The sequence below is a fragment of the Drosophila montana genome, unplaced genomic scaffold (genome assembly GCF_035044405.1).
Source record: "Drosophila montana isolate Dmon_TW-CO22-7 unplaced genomic scaffold, ASM3504440v1 contig_2438_1, whole genome shotgun sequence".
NCBI classification, from domain to species: domain Eukaryota; kingdom Metazoa; phylum Arthropoda; class Insecta; order Diptera; family Drosophilidae; genus Drosophila; species Drosophila montana.
The window spans coordinates 420644-448519 of NW_026997315.1; the positions used below are offsets into that span (position 1 = coordinate 420644).

General features: G+C 39.5%; 1 protein-coding gene across 3 annotated transcripts in view; it reads right to left on the reverse strand.

Moving 5' to 3' along the window:
* tei (teiresias) overlaps positions 1-27876 on the reverse strand; it is a 198015-nt gene that overhangs the window by 15614 nt on the left and 154525 nt on the right. For 2 of the 3 annotated variants that reach the window (XM_064681748.1, XM_064681750.1), the window contains exons 4-10: positions 24655-24832; positions 23348-23574; positions 22326-22482; positions 16547-16686; positions 16132-16261; positions 6116-6244; positions 4689-4889 (exon numbers count right to left, since the gene is read on the reverse strand). In XM_064681748.1, coding sequence (XP_064537818.1) covers positions 4689-4889; positions 6116-6244; positions 16132-16261; positions 16547-16686; positions 22326-22482; positions 23348-23574; positions 24655-24832 — 1162 coding nt within the window. The remainder of the gene's footprint in view (positions 1-4688; positions 4890-6115; positions 6245-16131; positions 16262-16546; positions 16687-22325; positions 22483-23347; positions 23575-24654; positions 24833-27876) is intronic. The other variant, XM_064681749.1, reaches the window with a different exon arrangement.

Below are 27876 nucleotides of genomic sequence, written 5' to 3' on the forward strand. Positions count from 1 at the left end.
TTGTCGTTAACTTTATGTGGGCGTTTGTGTTGACAATGTGTGTGGGTGTGGCTAAGTCTGCATATGTTAACTGGCTGCTTGCAAAAGTGGCTCAGTAGACTTTGTCGCTACTTTTTGGCCCCCTTTTCGATTGCTCACCCCGCTTGGCAACATTCTGTTGGCGTTTTGTTTACATTTTATTTTAAGTAATTTAACCAAATGCAGCAAAGTTGCCTCTTTTTTCTACTTTTTTTGCTAACTTAAAAGTTACACAGCTCGAAGAGAGAATTTTTTATTAGCTCTAAAGTGCAGTTTAATGAAGATATTTTTGGTTTCCTCGCGTCGCTCAGTCCGCACGAAGCGAAAGACTCAGCTGTCGCCACAATTTAATGCACAGAATTTTAACTTGAATGCTCTAGTGAGGGTTGCATCACTACGAAATACTCCGTGTCCGATGCAATGTGCAAAAAATATCTATAAGACACATCCGTTATTGGAATATTGCCTTATAATCGCCCACAATTAAATATGTTTTATAAATTTTTATTTATATTTATTTATATTTTTATGTTTGTTTCGATATTAATTATTTGGATTACTGAGCGCGTCAACTTGTTTGTTCAGATGCTCTATTAAGAGTGAGGCTAAACGATTTAAGCATTTTAGTATCAAGAATAGGGTCTTAAAATAACAAAAGCCTACTTGCTACACTGTAACTTTTGTATGAATGAGTGTTTGTGAGTATTTCAGTGTTGTTAAATTATTATTTACAACACAGTGTTGTGAAACCAAATTTCACTTATTATTTCAACAATCAATATTCCAATATCCCTAAAATCGAACCTTATCAAATTATATCCTTTTTATTTGGCTGGAGTAGAAACAGAAACAGAAACAGACAGATAGACGCAGATGCACCAACCAGCAAGGCTATATGAACTCAGCACGTCACTCTGATCAGTCATATAAATAACATTTGGGATCTGCATTTATTCCAGCTTTTTAGATTTTGTGACAAGTGCACACAAAAGGGGTTTATATGAAATGGCTCAAAGCTTTATTTCAAATACATCTGATTTGTCTGCTTTGTTTAACCCATTTTATCTCCTTTCGCATTGTCACAAATCTGATTGGGTGGACATACTGAGTGAACTCCCGGCAGTAGAATCAGTAGAGCAGCAAAAGCGATCAGCAAAAGTTTCATCTTAAATTCGTTTTCGTTAAGAATTGCCTTCGGCCGCAGATTTTATACTCTATGTTCTGGGCCATGGCTAATTTATTGGAATGCGTTTATTCAATACATTTTCTGATAACTGTCTAATTACCTTTGTCTAGGAAGTTGCACGCTTTTATGGTTACGTTAATATGCAGTGGTAAAGTAGTTCGTTCTAGTAGTAATATTTGATTTATTTATATCATTATTCTTGAAGTCTATTAAAATTTTTGTTCTTTTAAATATTGGCTGTCGCTATCATGTTATCGATACTTCTTATCGAGACCTACATTAAATTAATATTAATAGATAAATGCCCTTTCAGTGTTGGCCTTACCTAAAAGCAGTTTGAGCATATGTATCTATGTACTTGTGGATATTCTCCGGCACTGCTCGGGTCTAGCGTTTTGTTTCACTTACAGTAAATTTCTACCCATACTAACAATAGCTCTGTGCCTCAGGTCATCCTTACATAAGTATTCGAAAACCATCGAATATTAACTAAAATTTAGATTGAAAGTTTTTTGCCCATTTTGGTTCCGAGTATGAAGCTGTAAGCCGAAAATAGAAAACCTTTGATCAAATAAACGACCTTTGATCAAGCATTTTCAATTTATGAGCGATGGAATTTGTACAAGGATCTTTGAAGTTTCAACCGATCGGCTGATACTTAAGACTTTGCCCAAACAACCTATGAGCCCCATTTTCTAGTCAGTAGGGATGCAATTACCGAAAAGTTTGAAACATATTTTGAACGTATTTGTACATAGATCTTTGAAAATTAGTTTGAACCGGAAACTTCACCCGGAGAATTATTGACTCTTATTTTGATCAAGCATAGGTGAATCTACCGAAAAGGGTGAAACATCTCTCAACTGAGTTCGTACGATCTTTGAAAATTAGTTATTAAATATGGGTATTTAGTAGTTCTTTTCTGTTTTAGTTGTCTTTTTGTTCGTCTTTGTAAATTTGTTTTGCTTTAGTTTCATCATAGTTAACGCTCGTGATAATTTAGTGCTTATCACTTACGTAAATTTATAAATTTTATACGCTCTCATAACAGCAGCAACTACCAACAATTGGACTAGAGCTTCTCACTTGTGATGCTTCTACTTCGTCGTCTTCTTCTGCTACTTCTTTTGCAATCGAGCATTATAAAAGAACCGGAAACTTTGTAGACTAAGAAACTTGCTCGACTTTTGATTTGCAGTTCCTTAGTTTGCTTTTTTCTTTGTATTTTGTTTAATTTTAGAAGCAAACACAAATACGAGGCGAACTACGGGTACAAGTACTAGTACAAGTACAGTGAAGCCATTTACCCCAGGGGGCTAACGTACACACAAATTCTGACTTGTCTGATTCGCTCTCCTCTCCCTTCACTGTCTTTCCGTAGTAAATTTAATCTATTGTTGTGTATGTTGGTTCCTCGCGCGTTTACAGGTTTTATCAGACTTGTTTGCTACCTTTCCACCTGCTGTCTCTGGCATATCCCATATCCTGGCGTCTTTGACTCCAGATACTACTGCTGCCAGGCAATCCTTTCTGGATGCCACTTGATAAATATGACTATTTCACGTTGCCAGTGCGAGCTCCACTCCCCGTTCTGCGTCTTGCTTAGTTGTTTATTTGCGTAAAGCGTTAGCAGCAACGCCTCTGTCATCTTTTACTGACTCTTCCTGTCAAGTCCTGGTCCGGACTCCCGACAGCGTATTTTGTTTATACAGCACTCAATTTCGCAGTTTTAATGACAAAATGTCTTACCTTCAAATTGCATGTGATAGAGCATTATAAGTGTGTGTGTGCGTATGTGTGTTTGTGTGCGTCCATATGTTGTTCACTCCATACAATCGCCTTTCCCTCTTCTTCTTTTTGACGCCCACTTGAGCGACTTTGTTTGATTGCTTTGGCCGCAGCTCGGGCGCAACTGTGAGCTGCCATGTTTGTATTGCACTCGAGGGTTCTAAGCCCGGGCTGCCGGACCTGCTGCTGTCAGCTGCCAGCCGCTTAACCCACAAGTTGTCAGAGAAGAGGGGGCAGTGGAGGTAGCAGCAACCAGCACTTGGCAAGTTTTATTGTCTCAGTGTCCACTTAACTTTCGCCTGAAGACATCTTAATGCTGTCCCGCATCGAAATGAGTGAGAGAGAAAGAGGCAGAGAGAGAGAGAGAGAGAGATAGGGGAATTGTGCAGCTTGGAGCTGACAATATGAAATCAAAGCTGTGCGCATTTTCTTTAATTTCCGGTCGCATGATTTTCCATTTTTTCCCAAAGAATTCAAACAGCAACGTGTCGGTATTGTCAGCTACAGCTGAACATTTTATTCATGGCGTATACGTAATTTCTCAATGCCTGAGCGAGAACTGATTGGAATTGGCTCTGCCTTTGCCGAGTCATCAATCATGCGTCGTTTTTCCACACGCCCAGGCAAAGATTTGACAAGTGTCAATGCGACAAGATGAAGCGCAGAGCACAAGAGACAGACAGAGACAAAGAGATAGAGATAGAGAGAGAGAGAGAGAGAGAGAGAGAGCGCGAAAGGGAGAATAATCTTTGGGTAACTTTTCGAAAATCACATGCAAAGTAAAATGTCGAAGTTTTGACAGGCACTGTAGGGGTGGGGGAAGAAAAAATTCACACAAAGCTGAAACGCAAAAGTTTTCATTTGTTTTGCAACGTGCTGAAAACTGCTGTCAAAGTTTTTAATGTTTTTAACTCGCTGCTGTCACCTGCCAAAGCCCGAAAAGTAGGCTACATAAACTGTGCGAGCCACTCGGCGCTGAAACAGTTGTCCCATTCGGACTATAAATTACACTTGGCGAAAGTAGATAGCACATTCGGGGCAAAAAGCTGTACCTGTTTCAAACGCTTTGTGTTTATTTTCCTATTTAAAAGAAGGAATTCAAAATAATTACTGAGAAATATTTTACGTATCATAAAACAAATTTAACGTAGTAGGAATTTATTTAGAGCTTTTGTTGCTGTTGACAAGTCTGAGACAAGACTCCTTAATATAACATTTAACTTTATAATTTATGGAAAGTGTGCGTTGTCTTTACTTTAAGTGTAGGTTCGAATTGCAGCTCTTAATGCCGAAATAATTTAAAAGGAATTCAATGTGTGTTTAAAAAATTATAGAATTAGTTTCAAAATTGATGTTGGCTATTTTCAGATGGAGATCGCATAAAAGGTATATTAAAAAACCATTCAAACTGAATTTGCGCAATCCTAAAAGCTACCTGAAATATTAAAAAAGGTAGGGTATGCTGCGAGTTTCTTTAAACAAATGAAACACTCATAATCGATGCTTAAACCAGAAACTAGTTCTAATTAAAAACGTGTAAGTTAAACACAAGCTGTAGCATTGAAAATTAAATGCTGCCTGCACCCACAACATAAATCATATTAAAGCCTCTCTCTCGATTAAATGGGAGTTCATATTCCAACTACTATTTCCACATAATCGAATCGCCATGCAGCTGCGTTCAAATTTGACTTACCCTTGACGGAAACGATGACACTTTGAAGCACTTCGAGCTTCTTCTTGTTGGCGAGAGGTTGGCCCACGCACTTGTAGGTGCCCGCATCCTGGTACATGACGTCTTTGAGTGAGAATTGGCCCGTCGGCAAAGAGCTGCCGTAGCCAAGGCCGCGCAGACGTGCTGAAACTGGATCCAAGTGTGACCAGCAGCCCAGGGAGCCTACATTAAAGCAGAGAAAACATTAAAGTCTTTGCAAAATTCGACGTGGTGCCATTTCTAATTTAATTAATTGACTTTGCCAGGGCACGCAAGTTTTAATTTCTTTAATTGATGCCGGAGTCGTAAACAACAAAAAGCTTCCACTGCCATTTGTCAAAGTGAGGATACCTCCCACCACCTCTTCACACTGCTGAACCTAACAGATATTTCGGTTGTGCCGTCGTTTGTTGACTGCCTAAAAGTGAGCAAAGTAAATTGCACGCATAATTAATTTTCAATTGTGCTAATTAATGAATAGAGCTCCCTTCGACGATTGCCAGCGCAATCGCTTCGATCTGTGCCTCAATTAGTGGAACGAAATCTAAAATGTAATTAGATACTCAACGCATCTTTCAGTGGAGCTCATTTCTTCATTGTCAGCGATTGTAGCACGGGTCTTCCTCAATTGCTTTGATGTACTTAAAAGAGGCAATATTAACGCGCCGAAGGCTTAATACCCTTGTTGACATATATGTATAAGGAGAATTTAAAAGCTCGCAAAAGCGTTAAAAGCAGACAATATTACAGATGATTCTACCTATAGAGCTGAGGTGGTCGGATGTCTTATTTTGCTTTTATATGGAGTATGCAAAAAATGTCGTATTCGGTCATGATATCTTGCTAAACAAATAAGTTTTTGAAACAACACGCATCTCACATTTCAAGACATATTATGAATACTCTCGACAAGTGTATAAAAAGCATTGCTTATACCTTGTTGCTATAGCCAAAGGGAAGTAAATATTTTGTTGTCTACCAAGCTTTTAATGGGATGTACATTTATTTTACATTTTGGGAAAATGAGATCAATTTAGTGAGTTATAAGACAATTAATATTCGTCTTAAGATGTATATAATTGGCACACTTTAAGAAACAGTGATAAAAGATAGGCCCAAATAAAGTTCTTGGTGCGTCCTATTAACCACATATATCAAAATAAATAAATGGACATGCATTTGGGCCAAAATTCAAAAGATGGACTTTACAAATCTGTTGATTGACACTTGGCAGTGGTATCTAAGTATATCTCCCTCACCGACTCTTGTTTTTATTTTTGAGGCCATAGCTATGCATTTTCATATTCTTTGGAGCTTAGACTCATGTATTATTTCACTAACATAGAGTATTTAAGAGAAAGCTTTTAATAAATTGTACCGCCCGAGAGTATGCTATAAAATTGCCATACCTTGCGGACACTGCAGTGTGACGGCGCCGCCCAGCTGCACCTCGAGTTGCCCCTTGTTCGGATTATGAGAGGCAGCCGCCACTGAGACATCCTGATCATCCGGTTCCGAAGTGACATCCACCGAGTCATCTGTAAATATTGAGAGAGAGAACATGGGAAAATGTGTGAAAATTTATGAAAATTTAAAGAGTTTCGCTGTGGCACACATGTGCAGGGGCATAAAATATGATAAGCTTGTCAGCAATTGTCAAATGTGACAATATTTCAATGACAAGAAACGCTGGGGAGATGGTGAGGAGTTGGTTGTTGGCAGTTCTTAAGCAAAACAAATTGCGCGCCGCCTTGACAGGATGTGGGCGACACTTAGGTGGCACTGAAGAGCACCTGAGTCATGCTGCCAGTAGCTGACTGAAATCTGCACAATGAGTTGGCACTTCCGATTTGGCGTGATTTGACCGACTATTGAGGTTCAGTTGAACTAAAAGTGAACATCGCTGAGCAGGCAGCTGGAAAATTGACTGAACTTCACGCAGCAGCAGCAGCCACAGCTCGAACTCATAAATAAATACTAAGAATAAGAAGCACGATAAGCAAAAGACATTACGATGCTTCATTCTAATTTCGTTGCGAACAGAAAATGACATCAAATTTATGCGACATATTCGCATATTTTGTGCTTAACAGGGGAAACTCGTAACTTAGGACTGGGAACCGGAAACTGGAAGCTGGCAACTGCGTGAGCTGTGTGGTGTTTGTGGTATAGAGCTGAGAACGTGTCGTGTTTGCTGTCGTGACACGAATAAGCAGAATGGAATACTATATTTTTAATTTACAAATCAGTTATCAACACCATGTCCAAAATATATTTTCTATCGCCACAACAAACATTCGAGTTTTGCGGTAGGCGAGCTTAATAAAGTTAAAAGATACCTTTTTTATATAGGATGCATGCGTCCCAATAGAATACTGCTTTGGTGAAAAGTGAACTACAGCATGACAATAACTCATCACGACAAATTAGGACTTTCGACAAATCATGTCAAGAGACAAGCTATAGAGTTTCAATGGTATCATAGAAAGAATATCGTCAAAATATCGCCTAAGCGACAATATATTTGATGCACCGATATAACGATATTCTTTTTTTTTTTTTTTTTTTGGAAAATAATAATGAAATTTATTAACAAACATAACAATGAATTAAAGATAACTTATAAGGGGGAGGCTTAAGGGGTGATACTGGGGAGATCGTCTAAATTTTAGTATGAGATATTTATGCCAAGACCCGGTTCAGGAGGTCTTGAGGGTGAAATAACGATATTCCAGAGAAGAGTTCTCCTTTATCAATGTGGTCACCATTTAAGCCATATTCAGTGCCTGGTTACATTCTATGGCTCGTGTTATTTCCGTGCCGTGCTTGGAATAATCTACGCAGGCATCTCTTGTGTGCTGTGCTTTAAATTTCAGGCTGCCTTTGTGTCACATACTTTATGGCGCTGTTCATATTACATATAAATTACAATTTGCGTTGACGTGCGCCTAAAAGTATGCAGCGTGGGCTTTTGTTTGAGAACGGATATCATAACAATAAGTTGCCCAAGTGGATGCCTGGGCAAAAATCATGACAAAGGACCCAAGGCAAATTGCCTGTCTGTGTGTGTGTGTGTGTATGAGTGCGTGTGTGGCAAGGACTCTGGGCGCACGTAAGTCTTACAAAGTGTTGACTACTTATCAAGGCCGCAATTCGCTGGCATTTCAAATGTCTGGCAATTTGAGGTTGCACCTCAAAGCGCTCATAAAATTAGCCCTCGCCACATCGCCCTCAACCCCCTGCTAACCCGAGCGGTCGCACAATTAACAAAAACTACTAATTACAAACAGTCAGCGGCCGGCGAGTTAAACGAATCCCTTTACAGAAACGCACCCCAGACACACATTAAAGAAGTGGCGAAAACCTTAAAGTTCCATTGCTTGAGCCGAGATTTGCACAAAGAGTCGAGGTGAGCACTCGAAACGCCAAAGTAACAATTAATTGTAAGCTCATTTCGAGCCGAGAGCCTTCGTCGCATGTCAATCAGTTGGCATTGGACCTGGGAGTGAAACAACCCCGGACGCGGTCAGCAACCCCTGCGAGTTTTATTGCTGACAATAGCGCAAAATGTTGTCTGCGGGGTGCTGGAGTGCCGGGAAGCCAGGAAGGCGGGAAGGCGGCAGAAGCGTGTTGCTTAGTCAAAATCACGTAGTTATAAACATTTTTTATTGCTCGAGCACAAAAAAATATAAAAGACAAAGGGACGCTGCGCAAATTGACAAGTGAAAACTGGGGGCAAATTGAGAGAATGAATGCGAATTCCCTATCTCCCCTCAATTTCTCTGGGCTGTCTATAAAATGTCTAATGAGCTCAGCTCGACTGACAGACATTTGTCAATGGACATTGCTCGCGGCCTGCTCGAAGCCGCCTCTGATAAGAACTTGAGACTGCAAATTGTAAAATGGGAACTGGGAACTGGGAACGCGTCGCAATGGGGTGCGAGTTTGCTGTTGAGGGGCGTAATTTGAAAAGGAAAGCATTTGATATATTATGAAATTAGATAAAAGTTAGGGGGTGGCAATCGAACAGAAAAGCCAGGATGTAATAAGACCAGATAAAATATAGCATCAGCAGATTATGTTTTAAGGCTCAATATGACACTTATTGGAAAAATGTTTGGGCCTTTGTAAAGGAACAAAGTTAACAAAAAATTAAAAATCCTCGTAAATGTCTAGACCTAAATCTAGGGAGAAAACTGGGCCAAGGATCAGCCAATTGCAGGTGATGTAATGGCGGTGGTTCTCAACTATTTTACTGTTAAGTGTTTAAGCCTAATTACCAAGAATTTTCTACTTTCTATTCCGCGTATCTGCATTTGCAACCGGGAACTTTTGAAGAGATTAAGTCATTAATATACAATTTTGACAATTGACTTTATTGGCTGTGGATGGGAATTAAGAAATGTAAGAATTGCGACAACACCTGCAAGATGTCACTGTGTAAAATCTAGGGAGATTTTTAATCAACAGCCACGATCAACAGGAAATATGCGCCCTTATCAAGTAGAAAAAAAAATTCTGGCGAACACTGTGAAATATTTTCCTTAAACTTTCAATTTGTTTAACAGGTACCTAGAAGCGTTGCCCTGTGGTTTATTTTAAACAGCTTTGATGGTGTATTAATTGTTGTATTTTTGTGTTAAAAGTAAATGATAAATATATACAGTCTTTCGACGAAAACGTCCGATGGCTATTTCTCTGACTCGGGTTATTCAATTGACATATAATAATTGAAATAAATTATATATATTTTATGATACTAATTGCATCAGACTTGTCTATTATAATTATAATAATAATTATTAATAATTATAATTATTTGAATCAGTGGAACAGTCAAAAGACTCTGTAGTTTACAAAGACAATCATACTCAATAAACGGATCTCAAACATTTCAAGCAATTTCTAAAGTTCTTTTAGCCCTTATATCACTCTCTATTTAAGCCAAACACTTCAGACTACAAGTTTTCACACAACTTTATTCAACATTTTCTCAAGTTCCGCACTTCACATTAACCCACCCACCGTTAGCTGCCCACTACCCACACACACACACACACACATGGCATAACATAATTCCCAGCACTTGTTCGACGCATATTTTGTTCGATGGCCATTCATAAGAATGAAACCCACCCACAATCGAAACGAGGAGAAAAGAAAAGCAAATAAACAAAAGCAAACAAATGTGCATCAAGTAACGTCCATATGTCGTCATAGATGAGGGGGCGGTGGGGTCGGATTGATGGGTCGGCGAAGACTCGTGAATGTCTTCCGCATGGTATATAAATCCGGAGCAGAACAACAGAACGGCAACAAATATGAAGAGCAAACAACAAACACTAATGCAAATAAGAGTCATCAATATGCCAGACAGAGAGAAAGAGAGAGTCTGTGAGAAAGTGAGAGAAAGAGACAGAAGGATACAGCATATTTCAGGCTGTGGACACAGAAGGACTAGCAGGCGTTGGAGGGTTCTAGTGGGTCTCGCCACCAATCATTAATCATAAAGCATCATCATCAGCATGTTGGCGTTGGCTTCAAGTAGTGCCACTCCGCACCGCACCGCCCTGCTCCGCCCCGCACCGCACCGCCTCGGGCAGCCTGAAGGACTGTGAAGTGCGTTGGGTTGTGGAATGGGTTTGGGCTGCGCCGCCTGCCAAATGCAGGCCAGTCACAGCAACCCGAAAATCCGCAACCGGAATCCGCACCCTGCTTAAGCAGTCAGACAGAGTGTATCAGGCACATCAATATGTCCACACACACACACACACGCACACTCATTGCCGATTGAGTGTGGCTCGGCTCATAAATCCTTCAAAGCGGCCAAACGCGCATTTGCTGTCGCTTACACATATTGAAAAGTTATTAACTTGTTTTCGCACACATTTCGTTTCCTGGTTAAGATTGGGTTAGTTAAATACTCTAGAGCTAAATACCTATATGTATAGTTAGATAGTTATATATAAGCTAGTTTTGAGTTTTCATTAGCAGCACGTTTGCTTTCGTTTTGCGTCTACAAAAATGCATCATCATATTTATTCATGAATATGAAGCTGCATCAGCAGCAGCAGAGACTGAGGCAGCAGCAGAGGCTGAGGCAGCAATCAGCTTAACTTACAAGCTTCATAAACAACGAGCACGGGTGGGTGGTGGTTGTTGGTGGTGCATGCCTCGTGAAGTGGAAGCGAATGCGCTCTGTGGTGGGTGCATTTGATTGCGTTTGTGTCTTGGTTATAAATTTTAATTTTTTTGCGCAGTTTGAGCTTGTATAGAATTTTTCACTATTTTTAGTAGAATATATAGAATGTATATTTTTTCAGCTGCTGCAGATGCAGCGAAAGTGTGTGGTGGGTGGTGGGTGGTTGGTGGGGTTGCGTTTATAGTCTACGCGATTAATTTACAATGAGCTGAAATTGAAGATGATTGCACTGGATGTGATGTGCACAGCAAAAAGTTAAAAAAAAGACCATAATAAACAAGCGCAAAGAACGCGCATGAAGATTGGATATGAAGATGAAGTTATAAATAAGCGAGAACATAAAGCGAAAGTCGTTCAAAAGATATGTAAAGAGATGAAAGAGAAACTACAAATGTGGTTAAACTATTAAACAAGTAAAGAAAGGTTTAATAAATAACTAAATAACTATAAAATAAAAACCATAGAAAGAACAATTGCAAAATGTATTTAATTTTTTGTAGAATCTAATTTTTGAAAAAATTTAATATATTTTAAGATACTGCTGTAGCTGTAAATTTTTTAAAATATCTTTTCCCGCCATTTTGCACATCGACTACTACCGATTTTAAGCCTTTGAGATTTGACAATATATCATGTGCTTAATTCGAAAGCTTAAAATAATATAAAAAATCAAGCAATCGGGATTTCCCAAACACATTTTAAAGTTATAAAAATATAATTTTAACACTAATTCCCGCTTATTTCAGACCATAAACATTTCAAGATTATTATCCTCAATGAGTTTTTAATATTTTTGTAACTTGACGGCCAAACGGAGAACGAGAAGCAAAAAATAAAGAAAGAAAAACCAAATGAGTTTTGGGTTTCATTTGAAGCCAAATAAAAACAAGTCAAATAAAAGTTTATTGCAAATCTTTTTGTGCTGGCTCCTTGGCTCCTCAGTTACCCCGATAGGAACCTTGGCCAGACCAAGGGCCACACATATACCGAAATGTAATCGCCGGCTATAAAAACAAAAGCAGCAAACAGAAAACTAATAATCGTGCGCGCCGATAAACACAGAAATTCGAGCGGGGCCCCGGAAGGACCAACATGCTTGTGCTTCAAAGGGCGGTGGGGCAAAAGGGAGAGGGCGGGGGAGGCTGGTGGGCGGCCAGATGAAATGCTTCATATCGCGCTGGAAGAAGCGAAAGAACTTAACGATAAAGTTAAACCGCGATAACCAGCATGACAAAGGATAATGTATAACATGCGCAAGGACATTGCCGATTAGCCATAGCCGCCAGTTGAGGCGTAAGAAATAACCGGGGAGAGAGTGTCGAGGAAGAGACAAAGGCGGGGCAGGCGAAAGAAATGCTTTCGATAGCGTGTAAAATTAAATTTTATTGTAATGCCCCTCAGAGCCAGCGGACAAATGTGTTTTTCCAATTGGGGACTTTCTTCTTCGTCTTTACAAATGGTGCCCACATTGTTTTGTTTTCTTGTTTTTCTCTCAAAGCGAGGTGGCCAATATATATGGGCGGGGATAGTGGGGGTTGCAATGCCTATTCAGGGGATGAGAAATTCAAGATTTCTATAGGTTGCATTTTTCTATCAGTTGGCTGAGCAATTAGTTTAGTGCTGGTTACGAGGTCTTTGTTTGATGCGATGCTACCACAAAGGTCTCTGCGGAGGTATTGAATAAGTCGCTATGGAGACCCTTCGCTAGTAATATATGTTTTGATTGTGTAGAAAATTCAAAACCGCCACATAAAATCTATTACATCAATTATAATTAAATATATTATGCAAGAGCCATGGTGTAGAGTACGAATACGATTGTATTCCGAGCGATTTTATATGAGTAAATTCTTAAGAGCTGAAATGAAAAAAACATTCTTTCAGCTCCTTAAAATAAACTATTTAAAATCGTTGAAAAATGAAGTAGAGAACAGATTTGATAATTGGTTTGGCTTCCGACTCATGCTTGTTTTAAATATATCCATTAGATTGCATCCTATATTATTTATAATATAATTAACCTGTTAATATTTTTTGTATATCCAACTAAACTATTCTCCTTGATGTTCTCCACAGAAAATAAGCAGCACATGATTCAAGTTAGCAGATAAAAACGAACGTTTTACACAAATCGAACGACTTTCTCTCTGTGAGTATCGGAACACCACAAACTAGTTCCGCATAAATCGATTGCGCTGTCGAAGTTGCTTTGCTGTCATTTTTCTAATCTGAAACTTTCACTAATTGCACTTTGTTAGCCAAACATTAGAAACATGATGCAGGCCACTCAACATTAATTAGCCTCAATTCGAACTTTAACTCATTAATGAGGCTGGCAAACACACTCTGCGCCTGGGCATACCTGGACTCCCAGGGCTCAGTACATGTCGTTGACTGCGGCCAATCGCAGATGCGTCTTATTCACTGGCTCTTTTTGCTGCCCAGTCTCGCCTGACGTACGTGTCAAATTAGCGACGTTTTAACAAGCTCAGCGCGTCCGTAAGTCGTCAGTTTGTCCCTGCTCGGGCGCCGCATGATAGCTGCCGTGTCCTGCGTCCGGCTCTGCCGGCAAATCAATCACGTGAAAGTGGCTAGCGCAAAAGTTTGAGAAACTACGTCAAATTGCCTACTTTTGTAACCGTCGACAACGGTCGCGCTGTTGACTTTAGCCGTTCGTCCTCAGCATGTCCTAAGCATGTCCTGTAGTTTTTGGGCGCTGCCGTTGTGTAGCACGCTGATTGCTTTTTCATTGCATTTTGTCAGGCACGCCGTGTCCGCTGTTCCCTTGTCCCTGTCGACAGCAAAGTTTTCTTTTGCTACCTGTGCGCCATTTTCCAGCTCAATGGCTGCAGGACGCTGTGGCGGTAGCGGTGCGGCGGGAATGCGGGTAGAAAACATATCGTCAGCAATTAAGCGCGCATTCAAACGTCTGTCTCGGCTTTGGGGTTATTTTTTCGATTTGCTGCCAGCGGATGCTTAAAATCAAAATGCGATTTATCAGTTTTCGAGTTTTCTTTTTTCCCGCCGCTTCATTTCCCCGCTTGGGGACCTGCAGTCTTTTTTTTTGTTCGTTGGGTTTGAGGGCTTAAAATTTTGCAATTTTCTTGGTTTTTATTTCAAGCGCCATTTATCAAAGCTCTGCAGCTGTTTGCTAGTTTATGACAGCTAATCCTAGCATCTACTATATCTTATAGATATTGCCTTCAACTTTATCTACACACATACACACACACGCCCAGTGGATTTGGGTAGGCTTCAGTCGTATATGCCGACTGTTGCCAGCTCGAATTGCCATTTTGGCAGTTTCGTAAACGTTTTACAAATTGATTTATGTGCTTAACATGTTGCCATGTTTGTAACCCCCAACAAACCCCGCCAAACGTCTCTCACAATTAGATTTCGCTGCAAAATCAACGGCAAAAGTTTTCGACAAGCCTCACAAAAAGACAGTAACAGAGGGAGAGAGGCTATACAGGAGAGAGAAAGAGAGAGGTGAGATTGCCTGGACGGCCTGGCACATCAATCATCGATAAATGTCGATATGTCGGCCCTTGAGGCACGGCTGGCTCTTGTTTTTGCCTTCACTTCTTGGCCTCTTTGGGCGCTTTTATTTTTATTAATAAAGCATTTGTTTTCCCATAATGAGCAGCGACAGCCGCCTGTCAGGATGCTTTTCGCATTTCGCTTTGCTTTTTCGCCCCGTTTTCTTGCTAACACATAAAAATTTCACCGTAGACGAAAAATCTCTCCCCAGGGTCAGCTTGGGCTGTGGGCGTTACAGTGCCTGCGGCGGCATTCGCATAAAAAAGTGGCAACACTTTGTCAAGTTGTTATTACCAATAACATTTTTTTCTCTTTGTTTCTGTGCTTTGCTTTCTTTTGCTATCGCCATTCGCCTTTGTTGTTGCAGTTTCCGTTTTGTGCGGCTTCTGGCAGTCATTTTGTGTTTGTCATGATTGATGAGCGCGAATTCGACGAATTGCGGAGTCTGGGCCGTGGGAGGGTCTCTCCTATTGATTGGCTTATTCCCATGGATGCAAAGTGGGCAGCGAAGTGATCTGCAGTCTCGTAACATTTCTCTATGTATGTTCCTTACGAGCTGTATTAATATTTCTTTTTAAATATAACCTTAATTGTTAAAAAAAATAAAAAACAAAAGTTGTTTTTCGAAATTGGATTGGGTCTTAGCAATAGTCTTAGCCTCTTAAACGAACACAAAGATGTTTATAACTTTATCAATTTAGTGAATTGCTATGCTTAGCCCAACCGATTCTTCGTTAATAGCAAATGCATTGTTATAATATGTCACTAAAGAAGTTGAGTAAATTCCAGCAGAAGCACTTACAATTCATAAGTGAACTTTTTTTATATGATTTATATTTTATTAAATTTATTGTGTTGTTTTAGTATTGTCTTGCCAGTTTTTGCAATACACACTCATCCACACACCCAAACTCGCACGTTTTCAGCTAATCAAATTTGATTTTCGCTTAGCGGCAAACAAAAATAAATAGACAAAAAAGTTGTTAGCCGCTTGCTTTTAGGCAACAACGCGACATCATTTGCTAACAAAGTGGCGGCTGTTAGGGGCATAAATTCAATAAAAATAAAAATATTTACAAGCATTAACACGCGTTCAGCGAGTAAAATGTGCCTCAAACTGAGAGCTCGCAGCTCAAACACAACTCTTGAGCCACAAAACGGGAAAATATTGACAGCAAAATGGCGCGTAAGCATAAATAGTGTGACTGTGTGTGTGTGTGTGTGTGTGTAATGGCAACGAAGGGAAAATGGAGGGAGGATGGGGGGCTGACAGTGTCTGCACAGACAGAGGGTTGACAGTGTCGCTCAGCCACACACCCACTCAATGCCAATGCCAATGAAATTTGCCACATTTTGCATATGGAGGGTAGCGAAACGCCTCAAAGTATGCAGCAGTAGCAGCAGCAGGGGCAGTAAGGGCAGCAGGAGCAACATCATCAGAGTGGGGGACAGACAGGGGTAGAGGAATGACGACAGAAATGTTGATGATGGGACGCACCATGTGCGAGTGTCGTTAAAGCCACGCAGCAAATTTTTGGCAATTTTTCGTATTTATTTTTTTTTTCGTTTTTATTATATGAGAACTAATGGGGAAAATATTATCACGCGCCATTTTGAAGGCAATTTCACGCATACGAGCGCTAATTTATTTGGAGTACTCGTAATCGTGGTCGTACTTACAGCGCACGCTGAGGTAATAGCCAATCGAGGAGTATTGAAAGTTGAGATGCCGTGATGTGCACTTATACCAGCCGGAATGCTCCCGTCTAATGGATGTAAAGTTGAGGAAGCCGTCGCCCGTTTGCGGCACCTGTAAATTGCAAAAGAGAAAGAGAAATGCTTGAGATAGGGCTGAAAAATTGAGACAGCTTTGGCTAGGAGACGGGCATGGAAATGAGTTTCGGTCTTATGCGTAAACAATTTTTGGTAATTAAGGCAAGGCAAATAGTTGGTCCAAGAACTTTTTACGCGACAACTGCACGAAAATCCATTTAAAACTTGCTCCTTGCCCAAAAATCACAAAAGCTCTCGCAAAATCCAGAGCCAGTGTGAGTCAGAGCAGAGCCTACGTTTGCATAAGTTTTATAAGACTTACCGGCGTGTCACCGTCGTCCTTCTGCCAGCGCGGCGTGCTCGGAGGATTCGAGTCGACATCGCACTTGAGGCTAACTTCGATGCCCTCGCGCAGCGGATAACCAAAGCCAGGTGTGCGCGAGATGGCAAATGAGGGCGTATCTGCAAAGAGGGAGGAAGGTGAAACAAGGGTTATAAGAATGGATATAACACACAGATACGATGAGATTTTCGGTTAGTTATTTTCCTGTCTACTGCCTGGCGACTGCCGACTGGCGACTGTGGCAACATCTACAAAATAGTTTTTTAATTAAAAAATTACGACACAAAAATAAACGGCAGCAGAAAGAAACTTTTATAATTAAACTAAATGCAAATGTGTGTACGCTCTCCTATTTTTTTTTTTTTTGATGCTCTTCAACAGCACCCGCAAAGCTAACGGACTTTGTTTGACTCTGGCAAAAACATCTTGGCAAATTCCATGATTAACAAAATATCCGGATGACAATCACTAAGAAAACTCATTTTTAAATTAAATAAAACTTTTGAAAAATTTTTAATATTAACCTTATATACATATACTTCACGTATGTGCAAATTCTCGGCAAAGCTCTTCTTATTGATGGTTGTTTTTTATATCGAAAATCGAGATATATCAATAACTTTTCTGACTCAAACAATATTAAAGTTAATTAATTGTCGATGAGGAAGGTTTTTGTATAATTAATTTTATATTTTTCGTTCGAGCAAATATCATTCATTTTTGAATGTGTCTAAGAATTAAAGACAAAGATGTGGAGTTTGTATTCGAGCATTGAATATTTATTTTATAAGCTTACTAAGTTACATTTTAGATGAATTTGAAAGTAAATTGTATGCGTTCATTTAAATATTCATGGGTCATTTTATTTCTTATGCCAGTTGCGAGTACTCAACATCTTTTACCAAATTGATCTGCCATTAAATGTAACTACATTTGGGTGCCAATCAAAAATCCATTGAATGCATGTCAAAAAGCTATCGACAAAATGCAAATCTCAATGTAAACGTGAATGCAAATGTCAACCTAAATAATATCAATGGTTGGCAAAGTGACACGCCCATATACGTATATATTTGCAGATATACATATGTATATACCCTACATATGTATCTAGTTGCAGTCAATGCATATTCATAGGCATAAATCAAATGTTTTTTAATTAGTGTTAGCCCTTGGAGCCTGTAGATTTCCGAAAAAAAATATATATTCAATATGCTACATAATCTGTATAGAATGATATCAGTCCTTTCAATTTTTCACAGTTTCTCCCTGCCCTTCTCTAGCACTCTCTCTCTTTCTCTCTTTCTCGCCATGCGACTCTTTTGTGGGCTTTTGTAACTAATACAATTTGATTATGCAGGGCAAATGAAATTTGTTTGTCGGTTGTTTGCCAAACTATTCAATAGACATTCGTCTGAGTTTGCCTGTAGTATGTGTGTCTGTGCTTGTGTGTACGTGTGTGTGAGTGGCTGTGGGCGTAACATGCATACAGATGGCAGTTGTCAGACATCATACATATATGTATATGAAAGGACGTCCTTCTGTGGACAGTCAACGACGCCCGTTTGCCTTTTATGCGGCTAACCGAGTAGACGAGCGGGCGTGGGCCACAGGTCCTTGTCTGGCTGCTCGCCGTCCCGGGGCTTCGTCTATCAATTTGTTTGGGGCAAGAATCTAAGCCGCAAACTGAAAAAATAAAATGCAAAAATTGTTGTACTCCTCTAACTATGCATAACAGACAGTTCTGCAAAACACTTTCTGCCCAATTACGCCAAAAAATCAACAATTTCGAATTTCGTAACAAGAAAAATTGTGCTTGTCTAACTAGGCTGAACTGAAAATTCTGAAAAACACTTTCTGCCTTATTTCGCCAAAGAATTTAAAGCCAAATTTTAAAATTCCTTCCATTATGAAAATCCAGCATTTCAAACAGGCGATTTACATTTTTGGAATCTCATTTCTTAAATTGTGTAAATGTTGCATTCAATTTGTTACATTGTTTTTAAATTGTGAAAACATGTAAGGCTCGTTCCCGCTGGCTGTGCGATTGATGTCCTTGATTTGCCTGTCAACTGTCTGCATAAAAATGTAAAATTAAAAGCAACAACAACAATGACAACTACAAACACACAATCTTCAGCTGTCTGAGCAAGTGCTTTCATGTGTGTGCATTTTAATTTATACAACCGTAACAAACAATAAAAATTGGGTTGGGGAGAGGTTATTCGGAAATATCAGGAACTGTTCTCAGTTGTTCTTTGTTGTAAAACGTTGCGGTTGGGCTGCGTCTGCTGTTGTTGCTGTTGTTATTGTTATAGGCCTTTTGCTGTTGTTATTGCGGTTTTTGCAATTTTCATGCCTGGCCAAAGCTCGTACACCCACAAAAGCACACACATACACACGCACATATCCATCGAGTGTAGGCAGATGCATGCCACATTCCCGTACCCGAACTAAGTCATGCAAATCCCGCACGGCTTTTCTATATTTTCCAATCATTTTCATGGGTTCTCTCTCTCTCTCCCTCTCTCTGTCTCTCTAGCTATTTTTCTCTATGGCTACCTTGGCATTTGTCATGGCATTATGCGGCTTGACGGGCATTAATAAAGCAAATAACTGTGGCACTTTGTTATATGCTGATCCCGGCCAGCATCGGCTACCAATTTCAGCACGTGTCTGCGGCTTTGTTACTGCCAATTAGTGCGAGTCCTTCTAATTGCTCCTGTGGACGCAGCCATTGGTTTTGATTTGCAGCCGGTGTCGATTATGGCGAAACCTTTGTGTCGATGTTTGTTCGCACAAAGTCATGTGGATGCTGATAGATGGCAGCCCCTTTTGCATTGATTTCCTAAGATTTAAGCGAGCTGTTCTGATCAATCAAACGGATTATACGTAAGCCGAAACCGTCTATGCCTGGGACAGAGCAATATTAAGTTAAACTATGCAGAGTAACAATGTGTCTGACAAGTATTCAGACAGTTTTGGATAAAAGTGTCTTGTATCTTGATATCAATTGAAGTTCTACATTTTAAATAGCAAATATTATGGCCTTATTGAATAATCGCTATTGAAAGAGAAAATGAAGATTATACGCAATTCATATTTTTTTCATAAACTGTTTATCTTTTTTTCTACTTAAACTTAATTTTGATTCTTACAAACCAAACTTTTTTTAATTTATAGACATTTGTAATTTTTTGACCTGCATATTTAATGTAGAATTTAATATTTTGTATGAGTATGTATTTATTCAGTAACTAGCGGGTATAACCCAGCCTTGCCCGTGGCACGTATGTTATAAAATCAATGTTTTCAAAAAACTTTGAAAATGATTTTGAAACACGTCTTAAATGATTTTTCGTATAGATCTTTGGAAATAAATTTGAACACAAAACGTCATCCACCAAATCTTCGACCCCCATTTGCACCAAGGAGGACCGGATTTTTCGAAAAGTGTGAAACACCCCTTAAATGAATTTGAACAAAGATCTTTGAAAATAAGTTTGGGGCCGATCGGATGGTAAACAAAAAACTTTCATACAACCGTTTTCCGCCAATTTACCACTGTTGCGAGTGGAATTTCCCAAATCGCTGAAATACGTATTTATTAAGTTCTTATGTAGAGCTTTGAAAATAAGTTTGAAGCAAATCGGACACAACTTAAAACTTCGCCCAAAAAATCTTTAAATCGCATTCCCCCCGAAGAAGTTTGAATTCTGCGAAAAGTGTGAAACACGTATCAAATGATTTTTCTAATAGATCTCTGGAAATGAATTTGAGTGCGAAACGTCACCCACCAAATCTTTGACCTCTATTTCCACCAAGGAGGAATGCATTTTTCAAAAAGTGTGAAACACCCCTTTAATTAATTTAAAAATAGATCTTTAAATATGAATTTGGCTGATCGGATGGTAAACAAAAAACTTTCATACAACCGTTTTCCGCCAATTTACCACTGTTGCGGGTGGAATTTTCCAAATCGCTGAAATACGTACTTATTAAGTTCTTATAAAGAGCTTTAAAAATAAGTTTGAAGCAAATCGGACACAACTTAAAACGCCGCCCAAAAAATCTTTAAATCGCATTCCCCCCGAAGAAGTTTGAATTCTGCGAAAAGTGAGAAACACGTCTCAAATGATTTTTCATATAGATCACTGGAAATGAATTTGAGCGCGAAACGTCACCCACCTAATCTTTGACCTCCATTTCCACCAAGGAGGAATGGATTTTCCTAAAAGTGTGAAACACCCCTCAAATGAATTTGAACAAAGATCTTTGAAAATAAGTTTGAGGCCAATCCGATGGTAAACAAAAAGTTACATACAAACGTTTTTCGCGATTTTTCCACACTTGCGGGTGGAATTTCCCTTTCTAGATTTCTAGCTCTTACGGTTTGGGCTGTGCGTTGATCACCAATCAGTCAGTCAGTCAGTCAGTCAGTCAGTCAGTCAGTCAGTCAGTCAGTCAGTCAGTCAGTCAGTCAATCAGTCAGTCAGTCAGTCAGGACAAACAGTTTTATATATAGAGATAGAGATAATCGTGTCTGACTTTTAAGTTCTAATCAATTTCTTTAGAAATTGTTTGCTGATCGATGTTCGTTTTCATAATTTGTAATGTAATCCTTTGACTGCCCAATGGCAGTTAATTAAAAACTTTATCAAAGCTGTTAGTTGCATTTGATTTCTCTGCTGTAACTGCAGTGCTTATTACATCGTGGCACAGTGCCTGTTGCTGTTCCTCTTGACATATTCCCTTCCTATAGGGCAGCTGCCCTACGTTAGCCCACTTCCATTACTATTTTTTGTATTTTTATTTTTTCTGCTGCACTTTCCATTAAATAATTTCACCTTTGCTTTCTTTTATTTCTGCAGCTGCATAATAATTTCTGTGCCTTTGTTTTCCTTTGCCCATCGCCGACCTCTGGCTCCACATTGCCGGCCCCTTCCACTGCCCCCGTCCCGTGCCTCTGCTACGACCGGTATAGCATCCTTTAGCCACGCCCACCAGGCCGTTGCGTGCCTCGTGGCGTGTGTTAACTTTAGCAATTTAACTTTTTAATCAACATTTGCTTTTTGGTTTTCACTTTTACTTGCCGCACTCGCACCAGCTGCCCCTGCTGCCAGCACTCTCGCTATCGCCGGCTGTGTTAATTAAACAAGGTGCGATTTTCGTCGTGTTTGGCTTTTATTAAAAACTTTTTTAACATTTAAATATGATGCCAAATGAGTAAATGACTTACTGACTGACTGACTAACTGACTAATTACGCACTTACATACACATATGTGCAATCAACTCAACAAATATAGTTTTTATTCAAGGGAAACCATTCGATTTTTCTTATTTATTTTTCCTGAATATATATTGGATATACCTTTTGACTGTTCATCAATAAATACATTCAATTAAAGCTCTTCTTCAAAAAACAAATCACAAACTGAAGTAAATGGAATTTAAAAACTTACTTAAAACATATATTAATTTGTATAGCCACATTCTTATTATTAATATTCTATAGAATGACTAGCATGACTTCAAATATGTTTAATTGATAACTCTGCATCGATTTCATATGTTATAAACTTGCCAAGATGTTCCTAAACCAAATACTTTATTAGCACTCAGTTCTATACACTCTTGGTAGCTGCACTCTAAAAGTGAAAATAGGTTTTCATACATAGATTTAAGTTATCTGAGAAAAACATAAGACTTTAGAGCTCCGCTAAAAATAGTTTTGTGAGCCATAAATTTCAACTTACACTGCACATCGAGGAGTAGGGAGGCATTCTGTCGTATCTTCAGCGTGGGATGTTCCATGACACATAAAATCCTCGCATTATGATGCGCCCTATAGACGGCGGGCAGACGGGCCTCGCTCTTGGCACCGCTGTTGATTTTGTAACCGTTCTTATCCTGCTGCAAGAGCAAGAGAGAGAGAGAGACAGAAAAAAATAAGTTGAGAGTGGAAAGTGGTTGATAAAAATTCCATTACAATTTAAGACTTAGGCCGGGACAAATTGGGCGAAATGACAAGGCAGTCAGGCCGGCCAATTAGTCTGGGCCTGTTATCAGCGCGACATCATTAATTTAAATTAAAGCGCAAAGACAAGGACAAGGACAAGGGCAAGGGCAATGGCATTGCCTACACCGACGCTGCCACCAGCAGCACCACCCCCGCGCGCCTTGACATGCAAATTTGTTGGCACAGTTTTCAATCAATCATCGGGCGCAGCGTGGCTGTAGTTGGGGGCCAAGCAGACCAAACACGCAAATTTGTGGCATTTAGGGTCAACGACAAGCAAACACACACAAATACACACACACGCACACACATTCACACACGCACACATAGAAAATGTACACATACAATAAACACTCATGTCGACATCTTCGATGTGTTTGACAGGTGGCTGCGGGTGGCGGGTGGCCGGTGGTTTGGGCGGTGGGCGGTTTATGCAAGGCTTGACCAAACTGTCTGCTTTTCATTATGCTCGAGTGCAAGACAAACAAATTTGGCGCAACCGCAGCCATTTGTCCGTCCGCCGAACCCCGGAGATGCGTTGTTTAAGCGTTAGCCAGAAAAGCCGCCGTTATCCACACTTAATGTGTTTGCTCTGTGTCTCTCTGTTCCCGTTTATATATGAGCTCCCATGTCTGCATAGCTTGCGGTTGCGCCTGGTCGGCATTAAGATGATAATACAATATGCCGAAGTGTCAGCCAAAGGAATAGCCACTCCATTTCTCTAATGGAAGGCCGAGGAATGTGCTGGTGTGTACTAACCTTCTCGTTTTTGATTTCCTCCAACTCTAGCACCTCGGCGGATACCTTCTGGGCATGACGATCTACGCCTGGACTGAGCAGCACCTCCCAGGTGAGCGTGGGCCGCGGATTGCCACCCTCGCTGACGCAGGCCAAGTTTAGCTCCGAGTTTTCTTTGACGGGCACAAAAATGTTGCCAGCATCCAGGCGACGCGAGTCAATAAGCAAATAAGGCGGCTTGGGACGATCTGCAAGAGGAAAATGTCATTAAAATACAATTAAAGTATAATTAAAAATTAAATTCATTGGGCTTGTCGAGGAGACAAATATTATCACTAACCGACTTGACAGCTGGCATTTATATTTTTACAGCGACGTTTTATCTAGAGCTTTTTTTATAATATATTTGAATTTACTTTAATATGTTGTATGTTTCTGTATTATAGTACATTAGGAAACTGCTTTGAAATTATATTTCGTTAATTTCTATCAGCAGAAGTGTTAACGAAATATGTTCTCCATTTATATTAACTCCTTATATCATATATAAAGACTTTTTTGTGGCCTTCCCCCTTAATATTATTCATTAGGTGTCCTGTTAAACTTTAACCAAACAAATTTTTTCCAGCTTTAATCTTCTTTGACTATTGATATTAAGAAAAACTGTATCAAAATCAACTTGCGTTCTAGTATCAGAATTTAAAACAGAATAGCTATTCATATAGTAGTCTATTCAAGACTTAGCTGAATAAAGTTGAGAAGAAGTTTTCTAAAACTAAGAGAATTTATTTTTAACTCTAGCTGGGCATCTTCTAGCTTTTATTCTATATTCCATCTTCTATGTAATATTCATAGACTTTTAATACATTTCAAGTTGTATTCAACAAAAAGAAGGCGAATAACATTTAACTTTACTGCACATTTAGAAAATTATACCAAGTGCCTTATCAAGGCGTATCCTCAAAATCTTTGATAGCTCCCAACTTTTAAAGACACTTAAAACTAGACTCATGTGCACTTATATCTTTGACAAAGGCGAGAACTGGGCGACATTTGGCTAAGCTGCCACGCACAAGAGCGTGCCACAGTTTTTGTCACTTACAGCTAGCTTAACGTGCGCACAACTGTACCTGCGATTCGGCTAATAGGGAAAGTTTTTTTTGCTTTTCTTGACTTGGCTCATTGCCTGCTGCCTGCTGCATGCTCCACGTTCTGAGCTAATTTCGCAAATGTAACGACCTTTTTAATATTTGTCTAAACTTTTATATGCGCCAGGTCTTTACTTGTTGTTGTTGCCATTGTTGTCGGCTTTCACTTGTGGTACTCACCCAGGACGACCAGCTTGACGGGTCGAGCATTTTCGGTATAGCGTCGCGTATTCTCCGCCTCGCACTGCCATTTGCCATCATCCTCGAGCATGACATTGGTGATGGTTAGCGCACCATTAGCCTCCTTGATAAAGCGATAGTCGGTAACGCGTGTCGTCCGGTCCATGGCATGCACCTCCTGTGGGGCAGAGAGAAAACCAGAGTGTGAGTGGTAAGCGTGAGATCAGAGACAAGTTTTGTGGCATTAAAAGTAATGTCACTTGAGTTGCAGGCACTGTCGAAATTATGCAAATGTCTCATCTCAACTTTATAATGCAGCGCATTAAACGCTCACAAATTTCCTGATCCATTCCTATCGTTTTCTATAGTAGATGCTATCTGGTTCCCATATAGAACCCATTTACTGCGTGTGTGTAAAACAATTGTATATCCACCCATAATGTTTTAATACGGCCAGCATTTATTTACACTTTTACACAGGCCAGACATTTTATTACAATTCGTTTCAAACAAACGAAAATAATGATAATTTAAATGCGTTTGTGTGGCTCCACACCAAATCCACTGAGTACAGTTACTGTAATGTGGCAACAATGAACTGTGGCTGGGCTTACAAAAATGTGAAAATAAAAATAAACGTAAAATTGTGGCCAATAGTTGTTGCTGGCCAGCTGGCAGGATGGACGCATTGTCCTGTCGCTGTCTGTTGCTCCTCTGCCCGGCTTAATGCTTACTGAAATTTATGTGCGCATTCAAATGCTGCAGAAAAATATGAAAAATACCATATATATACATATATTCGAAAATATGGTAAATGCGGTGCGTGCTTAATGGGGGCGTGGCACCCTTGTTTTCAGCAATCGTAAATAATTTTAATTGCATTTGCACGCCAGAGCTTAACTTTCGGCAGCGTATTAAGCTGTCGTAAATACTCATAAGCTCTGCACATAAGATGCACAGTCCCCATATTCAAAGACCCATTTTAACAATCTACAGAATTGTAAAAAACTGTTGCCTGTTTTGACAAAGGTTTTTGAGTGCAAAGTAATTACTATTTCATATTTTATTTTGCTGTGGCTACAGATATTCGATAATATAAAGTTAAAGAAACATAAATTTTACTAAAAACACGTAGTATTTCGATTTAACTATATTGGATTTCTCATTTGCGATCGGTCAAATACTGAATTTTTGTATGGAAAATGTTTTGTTTTTTCTTTTCAAAATACAATTGCACGATTATTTTGCAATCATAATTTATTTCTTTGTGCTATTTCCTAAAGTTTTTGAACCTTGATTACCTGCCGATAATTTAAATTTTGTTTTTAAATTTAATACCATTTTATTTTTTATGAATATATATAATATATGTATACATTGAAATCTATAAGCTGTACAGCTGCAAATCGGTCGCAGCTTAGTTAGCAGCTTTCGGGAGTACGAACATAACAACAATAAAAATATACGTAAGTGCTTTTTTACAGAATGCCAATTAGGAAATATTCTGTAAAAAACGAATGCCTATCCGAATTTATATACGTGTCCAAAGTTTATATTGTCTTTAACTGAACTCTCGTTAATTTATTAAAACTGTGTAACCTATTTTCGTTATTTTTTGTAGTGTTCAAAGGGTACAGAAATAGCTGAATAAATAAAATATAGCTGAACATTTTGCCTAACAACTCTTGTGTCTTTTTATAGGTAAATTGAGCGGCTTTTTGTAGATGTTGCCAAAACATAAAAATAAATGAACGTAGGAAAATCTGTGTAAAATGTAGTATAAACAAAATATTTGTATTCTGCGCTTCCGTTTCCGTTGCGTGCGAATTTTCAATTTTTGTTAGCCTCCACTCAACCCCTGCACAGCCCGTTTATGATTTTTGTATACTTTTTGAAAAGCAGCGCAAATATTTATGCGTGCTTGGATTTAAGCATTTTTTTTCTTGCTAACTTGGCAGCGTGTTTTGTCCTATCTCTGTGTCAGAGAGTCCATGTGCGTGTGTGTATGTGTGTGTGTGTCTCAACTTCCGTTGAGCATTTTCCGCAGTCGCCGCAGCGGCCATTTCAGAAATTTATTAACCAGCAGCCGACGCTAGACGCAACACATCGCGTTGCGTCGCGTCGCATCTCTTCGCATCGCAACTGGCAACTGGCAACTGGATTTTCCAACTGTGCAGCGGCGCATTCAGCTGGAAATTTATGAGGTAACATGGCACAGAGATGCCAGTTTTGGCGACTGCACACCTGCAGCTATGTGTGCGTGTGTGTGTCTGTGCGAGAGATTTTGGTTGGGCAAAATGGCCGCTAGACAAAAGCGTTAAATGAGCGTGGCAAATCCTTGTTTACAGCGTCGAGCGGCCAGCGGATTACACGCTCGATTGTTTTGGCCACCCGAACCCAAACCCGAACCCGGATGCCCACAGCCCAGTTCCAGGCCCAGAGCCAAGAGCCAGTTTGCCGGCCATTGTTGGGCGCATTAAATCTCACGCATGCGACGGCCTCAGAGCGATCTGTTCTCTGGTAATTATGATTTTTCGCCTTTTTGTGTGTGTGTGTGCGTGTGTGTGTGCCATTGTTGTTGTTGCTTATATTGTTTTTGTCTTGTTGCTGTTGTTGTTGTTACTGTTATGCAGCTGCGTCAATTCGCATAAATTGTTGCATATTTGAAGGCGCATTTGAGCTTTACATGCGCATAACTTTGCATAATTTGCGGCAATCGTTATCTGGCGAATGCCATTTCTGGCTTGTGGATTTGGGTTTGGGTTTTTTGACCAAAACTATTCGCCTGTTTTTTTTTTTTTGTGTATGCTTTGGCAGTGGTATTTTTGGTAGTTATTATACATTGTGTTCTGTGTTCTCTAATTGCATTGTTTTAATTTTTGGCTATTTGCAATTTACATTTAATTCTGCCGTGAGAGGCTCGCATTCGCACATTTCGCATGCGTATTTGTTTCCTAATATTTATAGCATTGTGTAATAATGCAAATTTCTGTTTAGCTAGTTATATGATTTAATTATTTTGAGAGCCCTTTCCAAATATATATTTTACAATACAAGTTGTGTTCGTGAAAATTGTAAATGTGTGTGCGTGTGCGTGAAATAATATTTGTTGGGAAATACGTGCATAGTTTTTCGCATGACTTGTCACAATATTTCAACATTTACATTAAAGATTTTATGCTTGGTTCGCAAAGGGTATATCTATTGTATATACAGGGTATG